The following is a 17925-nucleotide window of genomic DNA, read 5'->3' on the forward strand; positions in this document are numbered from 1 at the left end:
ATCAAATCGTATCTATCTATCTATCGTATCATTGTATTGTATCATTCTATCATATCTTATCGTTCTATCTTATTGTATCGTGTTCTTCTATCGTTCTGTCTATCATTCTGTCTTTCGTTCTATTTATCTATTGTTTTATCTGTTTTTCTATACAGTATATATATATATATATATCATTCTATCTATAGTTCTTTCTTTCTGTCTATATTTTATTTGAACTTTAAAATGACATGATATATGGCTATATCTGTTTCCTATCTCTTTTAACATTGTGTAGGCCTATACAATAAAATGTTTAGGCTGATATCAGAAAATGTTTTTACTGTATGTTTTACTGTAAGTTGACATATGTATATATTTATTCTAAGGATTATAAAATCTAACTTTAAAAAACTATAACACTTTTTATGCTTTGTACAACATTTTATTGGCAAAATATGCATTTATATAAGGTGAAGTTTCCAGGCTCCAGTCAAGATATTACAGTTTTTTTACAATCATTTTTGCACTAATAACAGAACCTTCATGTCATTTTTCAAAACTCTAGACACATAATTCACAACCGCTGATCAAAATCATTTTTCAAAACACTTAACACTTTTTCCAAATGCTTGGATACAATACGCATGAACCAAAGACTTTTTGTTCATTGAACTAAAATCACCGGTTCCAAATGACACAACTTAACATCAAAGTATTACTAATTCAAAATGCAACTCGCCCATTACATCTGAATTGAGTGTCTATTCATTTCATTACAATTATCAATTGATACAACTGCTCAAAATGCAACATAACTGTTGCATTACTCTTGAAGCATAGTTTTTATGGAAAATAATGAACAATATTAAATGTTTAGATTATGAAAGTGAAGCAGCTGAGGACTGAGTATGTTCAGGTATGATCAGTTTCAAGTTGCCTGTTGATGGGAGAGAAAAAATCCCCCCAAAAATCTATATAATTGTTATCAGTATTTGTTTTTCCTACAATAAATGTATTTTTAGGGGGTGATAGAGCTGGAAGCTGATGAAAACCATTTATATTTTTGGATGAGGCATGCTTTAACCTGGCCATGACATGGAGCCCAGTGGTTGAGAGCAGCCCAGAACGATGTTCGCTGCATGGGGGGCCTGACCACCCCCCACTGAATGTGATTTTGAGGGGCCCCATAGCAAAATCAGTGCAATGGGCCCAGAATTCCTATAGCGATGGCACTGAGAGCAATCATGGTTTCAGGCCCATCCACAGTGTACTCCCCTTTCCTTACTGTAACCCGACTGAAGAATTTCTCCATATGGAGGTGGAATGTTTACAATAAGCGCCCTCACAAACAAGTCTCTCTTCTCCATTTGCCATGCCAGAAGATTTTTTCCAAGATGTTTATCTAATGAAAACATCCATTATGATGTGGATGAGAACTTGTGGCCAAATCCACAAGACAGGGTTGATAAAAACATAGAAGTGCAGTGAGCAACACTTACTGTATGCCTACTGTAGTATTTTTCTTATCTAATTTTTTCTTAAAGTTTTTTTTTTTTCAAACCTGTTGTGAGTTGATTATTTCATCAATAATTTTAAAATGTTGTTTAATGATTCCAGCGTCTGTACTTTTCTCTCTAGTCTATTACAATGATGTATGAATGTGTACCATAATGAAAGCTGCATCATGTGCTTATATTTAATGATTGTACTAAAAACTACACAGTGAAACTATGGGTATCTTTTGTGTGGGTGGTCTAGAGTAATGTTCCTATGATATTTCATAATAAATGAGTTTTTTGAACCAATGCTTCTGCAAATGCAAGGCTTCTTTAAATATATGAACGCAATAATGCAAAGTTTTGTACATTGGACAGCCTGTGTTACAAATAATGACTGTTTTGAGTTTTGTGTCTAGAGTTTTGAAAAATTACATCAAGGTTCTGAAATTGGTGACAAAATGATTGTAAAAAACTGTATCTGCAGGAAATACACCCTGTTTGAAAAATGGCATCAGTAAGAAAGTGAAGAAAACATTTTTCTCGCTGTACTCTTTCATTTGGGTCACAAATAAACACGCTGTACATTCCTGTTCACACATTTGCCTCTGTAACCTCTCAACACTTCCTCTGACAATATTGAGGTTATAGTTCAAACATAAATAAATAAATAAATACATAAATTACAAAATCTATTCAGGATATCATTAGCCTAATATATCTTTTCAGAGAATCTTATTTTGACAACCCTTTTTGTCAAATTGAATGTCAAAATTAGCTCAAGACAAGATTTTTGGTAGGAGACATTTCACTGACGAAAATTATACTTTCTCTACATATCAAAACAATAATTTAAACAGAAATGTACAGTAATAAATGGAAATGTAGGCTACTTCTGTAAAATGATAGGCTATCTATTTCCCCCTTTTAAATCAATGTGTAAATATTTGGGCTGATATTGCAAAAAAAAAAAAACGTCTTACTGTAAGATGTATGATTTTGACATAATGGAAAACTATTTCATGTTTTATACACCTTTGTATTTTGTTAAAATGTGCCTTAATATAAGGTAAAGTGTCGAGGCTCCAGCTCAAGATACTTTCTTAAAGGGGTCATATGATGTTGCTAAAAAGAGCATTATGTTGTGTATTTGGTGTAATGCAATGTGTTTATGCGGTTTAAGGTAAAAACAAACACATTATTTTCCATATAATGTACATCTCGACACTTCCTCTGACAATATTGGGGTTATAGTTAAAAAAATTATCAAGTCAAAAAAACCTTTTGACAGCTCTGTTTTTGTTTAATTGAATGTTGAAATAAAGTCATTCGTACTTTCTGTACATATTAAAATAATAATTTAAGCAGAAATTTACAACATTAAAAAAATCTACTGTTCTATTGTTGCTTCTTTCTATAGATAGATCTGTCTATCTATCTATCTATCTATCTATCTATCTATATCTATCTATCTATCTATCTATCTATCTATCGTTCTATCTATCGTTCTATCATTCTAGCGTTCTATCTATCATTCTATCTATCATTCTATCTATTGTTCTATCTATCAATCTATAGTATCATATTGTATCGTATCATTCTATCATATCGTATCGCTCTATCGTATTGTATTGTTCTACCAAATCGTATAGTTCTATCAAATCATATCTATCTATCTATCTATCTATCTATCTATCTATCTATCGTTCTATCGTTCTATCCTATCATTCTATCTATCTATCATTCTATCTATCTATCTATCTATCTATCTATCTATCTATCTATCTATCTATCTATCTATCTATCTATCTATCTATCTATCTATCTATCTATTGTTCTATCTATCTATCATTCTACTGTATCGAATCATTCTATCTTATTGTATCGTGTTCTTCTATCGTTCTGTCTATCATTCTGTCTTTCGTTCTATTTATCTATTGTTTTATCTGTTTTTCTATACAGTATATATATATATATATATCATTCTATCTATAGTTCTTTCTTTCTGTCTATATTTTATTTGAACTTTAAAATGACATGATATATGGCTATATCTGTTTCCTATCTCTTTTAACATTGTGTAGGCCTATACAATAAAATGTTTAGGCTGATATCAGAAATAAATAAAACCCATTATAAACAAGGCATTTGTTGCATCCAGTGGGGACATAATTACTGATTATAATGACTTATAATGTGTTTTTACGCGTTGCGTTGCGTATCGCACCTCGTAAACATAAAACCATGTCTGCATTTGTGATCAGAGAAACAACAAGTGCTACTCTACACTGCCCAAAACTCGCGTTTGAATCATCAGTGGCAAAGGATTTAAATATAAAAAAACGTACTTACAGACTGAGTCAGAAGCGCCAGACTGTCCTTGCAAAGTTGGAACTGCCCCACTTTATAGAGCAGCCTTTGTGCCACAGACGCATTAGGCTACTCTCACAGGAAACAGTCCTCATCCATCCTCCATAAAATGTGCTGCACACATCTGAATATTTGGGTTGAAGTGTTCTGGAACAGTGTTGTAAATACAACTTAACCACTGATTTCTAGTCGTGTCCTCTTTTGGAAGACCAAACAACGTAGTTTCGCTTTCACAACGAAACACACAGCGACTCCACAACATGGCGGTGGCAGCAAAAACAATACTACAGCGAGAATCAAAGTTACACCTTCTTTCTTTGCGTGAACATTTGAGCGGAGTTATGCAAATCTTCCCACACAGTGACGTAGATATGTGGGGGCGTGTTAGAACGAGCCGTTTTAGGTAGGCGTGGCTGACTCTTAACTTTTATAAAGAATATCTCTTTGGATTTGAGACTTTAGTCTTTGCAACTTTACAGATCTTCTTTATGCACCAAGAGCTTGTAACACTCCAAAGAGAAAGGAAAAATTGAAATCGCATCATATGACGCATCCTGTTTGAAAAATGTCATCAATAAGAAAGCGAAGAAAACTTATTTGATAATTTGCTGTTGCGTGTATATGTACATGTATGTATACTTTGTTTTAACATTCACAAAGAACGCAGTAAAATAGTTACTCTCAGTTTGTAGAGGAGCATGTGTGCAATAAAGTTAGCTCAAAACCGGAAATGTGACGTCACGCAATGGCGGCCTCCATGTGGCTGTAGAATCAACGTGAATTTGCCCATGTTTTCTAGTCTGTAACGTAAAGAAAATAATCCAAAAATCAGTTTAATAATTGGTGGAAACCACAATAAGGTAAGATGTACCTTATAATGTTTAGATTAAAAGATTCTGAAAACAAACCTCAGAAAAGAGTTAAGCTCCTGTCAGAGTGTATAAGTGTGGTTGACGGAGGTATGAGTTATTAGATGAAGAAATAGATGTACACAGCGATTCCTTATTTTAATCGCGATCTTGGGCATATTATGTTTCGTCCAGCATGCAATTTTAACAAGCTGCAAATATTCCCATAACTTCCCAATGTGACTGTCTTTTATATATTTAACGTTATATAAAATATACCGGAAAGACTTTTAGAAATGTGTAATTTGTCAATGTTGTGTTTGCCAGATGTCATATTCACTGAAAATGTATGAATCCAAAACATTTGAAAACGGCATCACGTTGAAATCTAGACAGTTCTAATTTATTCAAATTCTAAAGTCTGGGAACCTGTGCTTTGTGCTTGTTTTCTATAATGTGCCGTTGCCTTATGTTGGTTGTGTTGTGTGAATGCTGGAGTCACCTGAAGTGTTGTGATATTGCAGGTCCTCAGACTGAACCTGCTTTAGCTGGGAACCAGTGTTCATATCTGACATGGCTTCATTTAAACCCACCAAAGTTCCGTTCCTTCCTAAACTAGGAGAGAAAGTAACGGAGGAAACACTCTACTGGAAGAATTACAAGGTTTGAGATGTTGTTGACACATGTATATGTCCAAAGGAAAATGTATATAGGTGTTTTGATTGGGCAACATTTCTTACAAGGGTTTCAGTGTTTATGTACACTGACAGTCTGCATTTTGTCTTTTAGTCTCCTGTGCAAATTAAAGAGTTTGGTGCTATAACAAAGATCGACTTCTCTCCTCTCCCACCTCACAATTATGCCGTCACAGCCTCCACCAGAGTAAGACAATTTCTTTCATTTTCTTTTGTATTAACATATTCATGTATTAATTTTCGCTTTTATTCAAAGTGACATATAGAGCTTTTTTCTGAATGATTTTATCATTGTATCAGTTCTGTATATAGGCTATTATTATATGAATATATACATCTATCTATCTATATATATATATATATATATATATATATATATATATATATATATATATATATATATATACACACACACAATTTATTTATTTGTTATACAGCCTGTAATTATGCTGATTTTAATTTAAAATTATTAATACAGTAAATAGAATTAAAAAGTTTTTCTCATGTATAAAGTTATTATAATATTAATGTTATGTGTATAAATATTCTGTTATGTTTATTCTATGAATATATTTAATAGTATGTATACAGTGTATTATATGTACATTTAATTTATTTGAATTATTATGATAGTAATAATAAATAGTTTTGAATAAAAAAAATGAAAACAAAAATTATTCATAGAGTAAATAGTAATACAGTAATGCAGTAAACATTAATTATATAATGAGAACCTTTAATAATAATAAATAATCAGAGCTACAAATAAGTAAAATGTTTGTATGCATTACAGTGCAGATGATTTTAGGAGAAAATGTGCTTAATTGTCATTTTAAAAAAATGCACAAAAACAATGTTAAAAAATATAAGGCCTGCACTTGTTTTTGTGAGATTCACTTGTATTTTCCCTTAGAATTAAGCCCATTTCAGAACTGTTGCTAGCATGATTCTACTCTCACGCATGCAGTATGCTGATATTTTAATGTTCTGCATCAGATCCACATATATGGACCCCACTCTCAAGAGCCCATACGGAGCTTCACACGTTTTCGGGATACAGCGTATGGAGGGCGCTTCAGAGGCGACGGGAAGCTTTTAGTGGCGGGAAGTGAAGAGGGGCTTATCCGGCTGTTTGACATCAGCGGCCGAGTGGCTCTCAGACAGTTCAAAGGACACACCAAGTATGACCCGGCATGAAATAAATGCTAAAAAATAGTGTGTTCAATAACTTAAATCCCTCAAATCACATCTTTCACCCTTGTAAAGCAGCTCTGTCAGCAGTCAAGGGTGTTTTTTCTGCTGTCTCCTATGTGCAGGGCGGTACACATGACCTCGTTCCTGTCTGACGGCTTTCGTGTGGTGTCGGGGTCTGATGACCTGTCGTGCCGTGTGTGGGACGTTCCCAGTGCTGTTGAGCTCAGCTCGTTAACTGAACACACAGACTACATCAGAGCTCTCGCCCCCAGCAAACTCAACCCAGATCTGTTTGTCACAGGTAACTGCTTTAATTCTCATCTGCACCTCACAGATGATCACTACATCTCTATTCACTGGATTCTGGCTTAGCCAGATCTGTACATTTACTATGAATGTGCACATAAATCTGCACCAATCTGAATGCTTTTGTTTCACATTAGCAACAAGTCTTGAGAGGTTAAAACTACATTTGTGGAACTGCTGGACTGCGTGGATTTGCAGTCTGTTTGTTTGACCAATGAACTGTTTGAAAATATAATTTTTTCACAATGAATTTTTTTATCAATTCTCTTAGGTGATACAGAAATCACATTCCGATTTTAATTATGTCGTTCTTCTCATGTTTTAATATTGTTTCCATAAATATCCTGCTATATTTAATGTTTGAATGTATGAAAAATTTTATAGATAGATAGGTATTATTAATTTCATTAATAGCTAATAAAATAGTAAGAATAATAAGATTTCTAAAAAAGAAATTAATGCTTTTTTTCAGCAAGGATGCATTAAATTGACAACTAGTGTCAGTAAAGACATTTATAATGAATTTCTATAAATGTTATTTTGAACTTTGTAATCATAAAGATTCCTGAAAAAAAATGTATCAGATTCCGCAAAAATATTAAACTGTTTTCAGCATTTATAATAATAATAAATGTTTTTTGAGCAGCAAATCAACATATTAGAATGATTTCTGAAGAATCATGTTACAGTGAATACTGGAATAATGATGCTGAAAATTCAGCTTTGCATCACAGGAATGATCATTTTAAATATAGGAAAGTAGGAAACAATTCATTTGAATTGTAATATTTCACAATATTACTGTATTTTATATCAAATAAATGCAGCCTTGGTGAGCAAAAGAGACTTTCAAAAGCACAAAAATCTTACCAACACCCAAAATGAAAGGAGACATGCCCCTTTTTACAGTATGTAATATAAGTCTCAGGTGTCCACAGAATGTGTCTGTGAAGTTTCAGCTCAAAATACTCCACAGATCATTTATGTCATTTTGAAAATGCTTATTTTGAGTGGAAGCAGAAACACGCTGTTTTTCGGGCCTGTCTCTTTAAATGCAAATGAGCTGCTTCTCCCCGCCCCCTTTTCCAGAATAGAGCTGCGCCATTACAGCTCGGACCTGCTAAAAACATCTGTTTTGGTTCTGATTATCATGTTTATCGCGCTGAAATCATGCGTTTTAAACCATATGAGTTTAAACTTCAGATATATATGGTTTTCTGAGTGCACACATCCGAAGCACATGTACAGAAAGCGGCTGTCACAGCATTTGAGTACTAAACTAAGTTCTCATTCACACACAAGTTTACGTTAAAAACACACACGAGTTACAAAAACAGTCGGTTATGTCTGTGAAGGTAAGCAGCTGGGAAATAAGTCGCATGTTTATTTTAGATCTGTGTGGCAGCAGCAATATACAGTAAATAAATCGATATATCCACTGCTCTGTTGTCTCCTCTGAGGCTGGGACTCTAAATAGTGTTCTGTGCTCGTCTGTGCAGCCAAAGACAGAACAGTTAGCGTGTTTTGCCAAAACTTTCACCATGGCATTAGAGCTGGTACACCTTTGTCGCTTGCGAAATCAAAATGATGGCGCAGTTGGTGGAAACTTACAGAATAAGGGGTGGTAATATTATAATGAGATCCCTTTGCAACGTCACTAGGGGAGCGAAATCAAGACGTGCTCGTTTTTTCAGATGCTTGCAGAAAAAGGCTTACCAAAACAAAATTACTGGGTTAATCTCTTTCAGTAGTAGATGCACCGGGGACCTGATTATAGCACTTAAAACCTGGAAAAGTCAGATTTTCATATGTCACCTTTAAGTGGTAGTGTATAATATTTAATATGATTGTAAAAGTAATGTTTTGTAGGGTAGTTGATGTTTGTGTGATTGTCGTTTCTGTTGCAGGTTCGTATGATCACACAGTGAAAGTGTTTGACATGCGGTCAGGGAGCAGTGTGATGACCATGCAACACGGCCATCCTGTGGAGTGTGTGCTGTTGTACCCGTCAGAAGCCCTGCTGGTGTCCACAGGTGAACAACACTTGTAATTTAACCAATCAGGGGTTGGGGGTTGATTAGTAATGCTTAGAACCCCTTGCAACCATTTATTCACATATATCATAATGCAGAAATATACTGTAGACTTGGTGCATTAATGTAGTTTTCAACTGATGTGCTCTTTTATGTCAGCTTGAATGTGGCTCTTCCATAAAACGGTTGAAATAAGTTGGTGTATGTGTTACAGGAGGGCGTTATGTGAAAGTGTGGGACCTGTTGAAAGGCGGACAGGAGCTTGTTTCTCTTAAGAATCATCACAAAACAGTTACGTGTGCATGTCTGAGTTCTGTAGGCAACAAACTGCTCACAGGATCACTGGACAGGTGTGTGAATCATAGTAAAGAAATGCTATACGTGCTTATTTGTGCATTTTTGCAGAAAGTTGGGTTTATTTGTTTTGGTTGCTTTTCATTTTAGGCACGTCAAAGTGTATAACTCCTCTTATAAGGTTGTACATAATTTCGACTGTGATGCATCCATCCTTAGTATGGCTATTGCGGTATGTTTAGTTCATTGACACAAAGAAATCTATAAATATATATATACAGTAAAATTATAAATGTGATTTTTTTATTTGCACTTGAGTTAAAGGGTTGTTTATTGTGGTTCTCCTTTAGCCTGATGATGAAGCGCTTGCCGTGGGGATGACCAATGGTGTGTTGAGTGTCAGGCACAGGAGACACAAAAAAGACAAAGAGACGTTAACTAGTCGAAGGCGACGGGGCCCGTCATACCAGGTCTTTGTCAAGGGGAAGAACTTTGTGCCCAGACAGGTGATTATTTATTTTTACTTTTTTTTTTTTTTTTACTTTTTTCCTGAATGATTGAATAAATTAATTTTAATTACATTTCTTATTAGCTAGCATTTCACAAGAACCTTGTGCCAAAACGTGTGATTTTTATTTTATGCTATTTTTATTTAATTTGAATTAAAACAATTATTTGATTTAATTTGATTTACTTTTTTCTGAGTGAATAAATAAATCAATTAATTAATTAATTACATTTTTTTATTTGCTAACATTTTACAAGAACTTTATGCCCAAACATGATTTTTTTTTGTACTTTTTAAATTTAATTAAATTTTGTATCTACTTTTTCTGAATGAATCAATGAATTACAATTTTTTTAAGCACTTTTCAAGATACAAATAGTTGCAAAGCAACTTTACAGAGTGAATTTTAATTAATTACATTTCTAATTTGCTAACATTTCACAAGAACTTTGTTACCAAACATGTCATTTTTATTTATTATTTCATTTTATTTTTTTGTTTGCTTTTTCAGAATAAATCAATTAATTAATCATTTAAAATTTCTTATTTGCTAACATTTCAGCTAAAATTGGTCTCTCATATAGCTATTCTACAGCTATATTCATATGTAAGCTATATAAATAATGATATCTACATAAAATAAGAATTTACTTTGAAGTCATGTTTACTGAGGCATATATTTTCATATGAGACTGTTTGAATGAACTTGCGTGCTTCATTTTCGCTGCATTGTTTTCTTCAGTTGTGTCTTACAGTCTTTTGATGTCTCTTTTAGGATGATTTCTTGGTCAGTAAACCAGTGAAGCAATATCTACGGAAATATGACAAACAGCTGAAAAGCTTTGAGGTGTCCAAAGCATTGGACACAGCTCTGCAGGTGAACATACACCCGTGTGTATATAATGCAGTTTGATATGTGATATGTCTGTTCAGATGAAGATATCAGTATATGTTTATGCATGTTTGACAGACATGGACACGCACCAGTAAACCAGATGTGACCGTAGCGGTTATCATAGAGCTCAAACGCAGAGGAACTCTGAAAAATGCTCTCGCAGGACGAAATGAAGAGAGCTTAACCAAGATCCTCAACTTCCTTCTCAAGTGAGTAACTCCCTTGCATCTTATTCCGACACGCACATAGTCTTATGACTTCAGACTCCCATACAAAACATGATGGCTCATATATAGTTGCAGGGGGAAATTTATGAACACTTCCGAATAAAAAAAAAGTTGATTCTGGGGGACTTGAAATTCATCAACGTAGGAAAGATTACAAAATTTTCAAAGAATGCAAAATTTTCCAATTTGCTTTGATTTCTCAAACTGTTTTTGGGTGACTAGGTTATATTTCACTTTAAAATTTAAATATAATAAAACAATGCAATTTTGAAGGCAAAAAAGTTTATTTGGGTACATTGTTATTATTATTATTTTTTATTATTATTACTTTTTTTTTTGCATTTTGATGTTTTTATGACATTTAAGTGCATTTCATGTTTTGAGTTTTGTTGTCATTATTCTCACTGATGATGATTACTGCTATACTGTAATTTTTAGATATAATAACTACTGCCATGATGCATATTGACATTTTAAATATCTTTTTTCTCATTTTAGAGTTGAGGATTTACTGAAAATGTTTAATTGTCATAAAACTCTACAATGCAAAAGTCTTCCAAAATGACATTTGTTGGTAGAAAGAAATAGAAAATTAAAATACAGAAAAAAAAAAACTATATATATTTATGTGTGTGTATGTATATGTATGTATGTATGTATATATATATATATATATACTGTATATGTATATACATACATTTTCCTCATTGTAATTGCAAATTTGCAAATAAATATAACTAAGCAAATTAATACATACACAAATATAAGTAGTAATAATTGAATAATTAGTATAAGTAGTATATAATAATTTTTGTATTTTAATATAAAGACAAAATATAGTGTGTATATGCGTATTATTGAAAGTCTGTGGGATTTCAGCACTGTTAATATTCTGTGAAATGTATTCCATTAAATTCTTGTGACAAAACCGAAAATTCTTGGAATGATTAAAGCTCCGGGAAATTCTTGGGCAGGTTCTCGGGGTGTGTTGAGGTTGAGAGTTTGGGTCACACAACACAAAAGTGACCCAGAACAGGAGGCCACAGTCGTAAGCGTAAACAAGAGTCACGAGAGTCCTGACCAGATTTTCTTGATTCAAGGAATTTAACACCACAGCATTTATTTCTTGTTATAATGGCTTGCTATGAAATGATTCTGAAATTAAGTTAGAGGGTGTTTTTGTTTATTGTTTTTCAGGCACATCTTTGACCCACGCTTCTCTCGGCCTCTGCTCATGGTCGGGGATATTGTGCTTGGTGAGTTTCATATTGTATCATGCGCACGTGAGCAAATGAGAATGAAGAAGGGAACTGCTGCTTGCAAAATAGTATTGTTGTTCAAAGGTTTTCTACATGTGAAATGTGTGTGTGTGTGTGTAGATCTGTATCAGCAGGTTTTTCACCAATCACCTGTAGTCGAGCGGCTGTTGCAGCGTCTTATGGAGGTGTTGGGTCGGGAAGCAGAACTTCAGCAGGAGCTTCTGCAGGTCTTAGGAATCCTGGACACACTTTTCACATCGCTGACCCCCAGAAAAGAGGTCGCGGCCCTTGCTGCCTCACCAGTAGCGCAGGAGTCACAGCTACAAGCCGCCTGACACTCATTACAAAACTCTCGTGACGCAAACGAAACATGCTGGACTTTGGCAGAGGCGTGGTGAAAAATGAAAGGGAAAATGGAAGGAAACAAACACGTGAGGCAGCTGTGGGAAAGATGTTGCCCAATGCCACTGAGTAATCACTGTGTCAGTGTGTCCTCCGTTTCTGCTGATGTTAGCAAAATTTGAAACTGCATTTTGTATATTATTATCATAGAATCTTCAAATCTGTGTTTTGTTTGTTCTCTCTTTCTGTAATAATCAAATGCCTTAATATGAAATACATTTACAATTGCCGCTTTTTGTCTTTCTTGACCAGTATCACTGAAACGTGTGATTTGTGTGTGTTAGCCAATCAGAAAAGGTGCCAATTTGTGTGTCAGTAATTGTGTGTATGCATACCTGTCGTTTGGAGAAAAGGCTGATGGGACAATCATTCAAATTTCTATCCCTATTATTTTTTATTTAATGCTGTTATATTTGTAAAATACTTTTAGTGCCCTTTTTATTTTCTTCACATTTTTATCAGGAGTAAAATATGATGTTAAAGCAGGACAAAATAAAAATACGTAAAATTTGTAAGGCTTATATTTATATTATTTGCTTATATTTAGAAAAAACAGTATCTATCGCAAGCAATTTAGAGTTTAAAGGCACTTCTCTTTTTACGTTTCTTTAAGTATTAAAATAAATGCCACAGAACTTGGAGCAACTTTAACAAATCTACATTTGTGTAAATAATTACACAAAAAAGGCTGTAGAAAGATGAGCCTTGAGGACGTGGCAGTTCTAAACCAATGACATAATCACGTTTGGATTGAAGTGGACCAATCGCCAAGCGGATCAGTCCACGTCTGCACAGGCGGTCCTGAGTGCAATCCTCAATCTGATTGGACCGTTAAACGAGGTTTGAGCGTTATGCCCAATCTGATTGGTCAGTTGGGAGGGCCATCCAAAGGAAGCGTCTCCCGAACTAGTTTGACATCCGGAGTTACTGAGATCAGCTGGGCGGTGTGAAACGCTACACAATTCACCAGGTAAAGTTGCAATTTTGCATCAAAACATAAAACGGTTAATACATATGTGCTCTGATATAACGCTACAGTGATGTGCCTCGCGGTTACATTTATGTCATTTGAGAGTTGCGGGTATTTGCATGAGGCTTAATGTGAGGACTTTAAATGATGTTTGCATGTCCAAATATTGGAGACATTCATTCAATTTGACAATGAAATAATTAAAAAAAATATATATATAACAAGTTATCTGGTAACACTTTATTACACTAGTATCAGGGTAGTTTTGTGTCTGACTAATATATTTGTGAGTGTGTATATATATATATACAGTGGGTACGGAAAGTATTCAGACCCCCTTAAATTTTTCACTCTTTGTTATATTGCAGCCATTTGCTAAAATCATTTAAGTTAATTTTTTTCCTCATTAATGTACACACAGCACCCCATATTGACAGAAAAACACAGAATTGTTCTTGCAAAAACAGATAACGTTATACTTTAATCATTTTCATAAATCATGTTTTTTATCAAGTTATTGTGTTTTATTGTGTTAGTGGGCTGCATTTTTAAAATTATTATTATTTAATCAAAACAACCCAGGTGCAGTTTGATTGATGTTAATTGGAATGCAGGATAAGAAAACATGTTTTTTGAACATTTTTAAAAACAGTTATCTATTTTTGCAAATTAACTCTTCTTATTTGACCCTGTTAAAAAAAGTGTACGAGAAGATGGACCTCCTGTCGCTGTTGTTGTTGGTCGGCCTCTGCGTGCTTCAGTCCTCCAGTAAACCCATGGAAAAGAAGGACCGCATCCATCACGACGCCCCCCTCAGCAACAAGGAGCACGATGATGACGAGAACTTCGACTACGACCACGAGGCTTTTCTCGGACAAGAGGAGGCAAAGACCTTTGACCAGCTCACCCCCGAGGAGAGCAAAGAGAGACTGGGGTAAAAACACATGCACCACATTTCAATGAGCTCTTCACTTGAGAAAATACTCTAGATCATTCACTCTCTCTTTCTATCTACAGTAAGATTGTAGAAAAGATTGACGAGGATCACGACGGCTTTGTGACCGCTGATGAGATGAAACAGTGGATCAAACATGCTCAGAAGCGATGGATCTATGACGATGTGGACCGGCAGTGGCAAGCTCACGATCTCAACTCAGACACTTATGTCTCCTGGGAGGAATACAAGAACGCTACCTACGGCTACATCCTTGGTGTGTATAATGCGTTTATTGATTAATCATGTTTCGGAGGTTAAATCTAATCGAAATGCAAGTAAATCTAAATCTAGTTTCCAGTTCGATCTTTTGGATTGACCAGCTAAACTCTCATTTTAAAAGTATTGAAATCAAATCTGTCCTCAAAACAACAGATTTAAGTCAGGAAAAATACAAATATCACATTTATTTCGAATAGCTAGAAATCTAGACTGATGTGATGTGTGCACGTCTGTTTAGATGAAGCAGATCCCGAGGACGGTTTTAACTACAGGCATATGATGGCTAGAGATGAGCGCCGTTTCAAGATGGCTGACCATGATGGTGACATGAGGGCCAATAAGGAAGAGTTTACAGCGTTTCTTCATCCTGAGGAGTTTGACCACATGAAGGATATTATAGTGCTGGTAAGTCTGGACAATCAGAATGCTAAAAATGTCTTCCATATACCTTTTCTGTTATGTTTTGTCATTGTTTACTCACCCTCATTATGTCATCCATCCATCCATCCATCCATCCATTTTGTTTGCAGGAGACCATGGAGGACATTGATAAAAATGGAGATGGTTTCATCGACCTTGATGAATATATTGGTAAGTGAAGTGTTTTCCTTTTTAAGTGTGTTTGTGTATATTTAAGAGAGACTGGAACGGACAGAAATCAGTTGTTTGCGTTTAGTGTATTGATCTTGTCTCACTTTTTCCCTCGTCTGGGTGTTTTTCAGGTGATATGTACAGTCAGAATGAAGATGCGAATGAACCAGAATGGGTGAAAACAGAAAGAGAACAGTTTACAGAGTTCAGGGATAAAAACAAAGACGGCCGTATGGATAAGGACGAGACCCGTGACTGGATCTTGCCCTCTGACTACGACCATGCAGAGGCTGAGGCCAAACACCTGCTGTATGAATCTGATGCAGATGAGGTAAAAGCATGGTAATTCTCAGTAAAGGGACATTTTGCATAAAAGTCATTGCATCCGTTACAAATTCAACAATTTTATGTGAAAGTTTTCTATACCCCCCCCAATCCCTAAAAATTAAGTGTTTATAAAGTAAGTAAATAATGTAAGATCTTTGCATAAAATCTGGAATTATATGAATAGTTCCACCAAAACTGAGCATTCTAGCCTATTTTACTCACCCTCATGTAATCGGAAACCCATGTAATGCAATGTTTATTTTACATTTTTGCATTTTGCAGATACTTTTATCTAAAGTGGCTTACATTGCATTTATGGTATACATTTTGATCAGTTAATGCATTCCCTGGGAATCAAACCTATGACCCATTAAAAACTTGTTTGTCCAAAAAACAATTTTTGGATTAATACATTTTATTTCTTAAATGAGCAGGTTGCCATAATTCTATGTCATTAATTTTGGTTTTCTTACCTTTCTTTCCCTCTGCAATTCATACATGACTGAAAATGACCTGCCATAATTCTATTGGCTGTGCGTCAGATTCGTTATGCTTATTGATGGGGTGATGAAAGCAAAAAAAAAAAATTATATGAAGCACTAACTGCTGACAATAATAAATGATGATATGATTGGTCTGTTTATAAGAATTTTTTTTATCTTAGCAGCTGCTTCAATAACTTCTTTTACTTTCACGACAGGACGGACGCCTCACAAAGCAGGAAATTGTGGATAAGTATGACTTATTTGTCGGGAGCCAAGCAACCGATTTTGGAGAAGCACTGGTCCGACACGATGAGTTTTAATTTTGGAAACTTTGCACTTAAAAAATGCAAAACGAACAATAATTTATTTTATGTTTTCAAGCATACCACATTGTGAATCATTACTGTGTTTACAAAACATTTCTGTTCTTCCACAGCATCTCGATCAAATGCATTTTTTTATTTTTGCTTTTTCCGTGAACACATCTTTCGTAGATTAACTCATCACCGTTGGATTCTGATGTGATTTCAAATGCACTGATGAAATAGTATTCAGGTCAGCTTGTGAAGTTTGTCAAGGTGTTGTGTAAATGATTGTCTGATGGTCTATGATGCACTAAAATGCGGCCATATAATGCAGCATAATGGCATGCATGTAACCCGACATGGCATAGAGCAATAACCGCCCATTTGTGTTTTTACACGGCATATTATATGAACACTTTTTTTTTTAGGTATATAAAAAAAAGAATACCATCATGTAAACTACTTTTCTAATTTCAAACTTTTCAACTTTATTCAACTTTTCTAATTAACAGTATTCAGGTCAGCTTGTGAAGTTTGTCAAGGTGTTGTGTAAATGATTGTCTGATTGTCTATGATGCACTAAAATGCGGCCATATAATGCAGCATAATGGCATGCATGTAACCCGACATGGCATAGAGCAATAACCGCCCATTTGTGTTTTTACACGGCATATTATATGAACACTTTTTTTTTTAGGTATATAAAAAAAAGAATACCATCATGTAAACTACTTTTCTAATTTCAAACTTTTCAACTTTATTCAACTTTTCTAATTAATATAAAATGTCTTGCAACCACTACATGTATGTGTTTCTCTCCATTTAGCCTGAGGATGTATGATATTGGACATGACGCTAAGTAGTAGATTGTAGTAAGGATGTTGCATAATTTCATGGTCTTTCTTTGGCTCAAAATACATCTAACCAGAAGTTCTGGATTGGTTCCTGCAGGAACACGGATCAGAATGTCAAGGCTTGTTTTTTTCAATCTATGGCCAGATAAAAGCTGTGTGTAAAATTGATCAATCAACTGATTGGGTGCTCATTTATGAACAAAAACCCCTGCTTGAAGGACTATTGAACATCATTCCACCCTCTGCGACCTGTCAGTGACAGCTGTTCGTACTCTTATTAATAGACTGATCCAACAAACTAAAGCTGTTCTTTCCTCAAGTGCCTTTTTCCGTCTCCCTCAACCTTCCAACGGCTTTGACGTTATTATGCGAGACTTTGGTTATCTTACCTTTCTTATTTGTGCAATTTGTACATGGCTGAAAATGACCTCCTCTCCTAACATTAGTATATAATTTGTGTATGTGTGTGTATATATATATATATATATGTTTATAATTGAATGTGAACTCTGTTTAGTATGCTGTGGTCAGGTATTGTAAATACTGTCTTATAGCTGAGAGTGTTTTCTCAATAAAATTGATGAAAATTAATCACATTTTCAATTGGGTTTCCATTTGTGGGGTTTCCAGGTGAATTTCTTGTTTTTGCACAGATTCTAATCAGATTC

The 17925-nt window shown here is 34.6% G+C and overlaps 2 protein-coding genes across 3 annotated transcripts; both read left to right on the forward strand.

Annotated features, from left to right (window-relative positions):
• The first annotated feature begins 4577 nt into the window (after positions 1–4577).
• utp15 (UTP15 small subunit processome component) lies at positions 4578–12975 on the forward strand. The gene is made up of 13 exons (XM_016243593.1): positions 4578–4708; positions 5221–5359; positions 5486–5578; positions 6388–6572; positions 6708–6886; positions 8799–8924; positions 9139–9274; positions 9369–9450; positions 9569–9724; positions 10502–10603; positions 10697–10830; positions 12046–12104; positions 12228–12975. Exons 2-13 carry the CDS (start codon positions 5270–5272, stop codon positions 12440–12442), a joined length of 1557 nt encoding a protein of 518 aa, XP_016099079.1. The 5' UTR covers positions 4578–4708; positions 5221–5269; the 3' UTR covers positions 12443–12975.
• Positions 12976–13392: 417 nt separating this feature from the next.
• On the forward strand, positions 13393–16836 carry calub (calumenin b). Of its 2 annotated transcripts, none has more exons than XM_016243687.1 (7): positions 13393–13479; positions 14182–14413; positions 14497–14690; positions 14934–15100; positions 15226–15286; positions 15418–15617; positions 16314–16836. In XM_016243687.1, exons 2-7 carry the CDS (start codon positions 14193–14195, stop codon positions 16416–16418), a joined length of 948 nt encoding a protein of 315 aa, XP_016099173.1. In that variant the 5' UTR covers positions 13393–13479; positions 14182–14192; the 3' UTR covers positions 16419–16836. The 2 variants fall into 2 exon arrangements, with proteins under 2 accessions (XP_016099173.1, XP_016099181.1); XM_016243695.1 differs by having other exon boundaries at positions 13401–13479; positions 14177–14413.
• The last annotated feature ends 1089 nt before the right edge of the window (positions 16837–17925 follow it).

Source organism: Sinocyclocheilus grahami, unplaced genomic scaffold (genome assembly GCF_001515645.1).
Source record: "Sinocyclocheilus grahami isolate Dianchi unplaced genomic scaffold, SAMN03320097.WGS_v1.1 scaffold22.1, whole genome shotgun sequence".
Classification (NCBI taxonomy): Eukaryota; Metazoa; Chordata; class Actinopteri; order Cypriniformes; family Cyprinidae; genus Sinocyclocheilus; species Sinocyclocheilus grahami.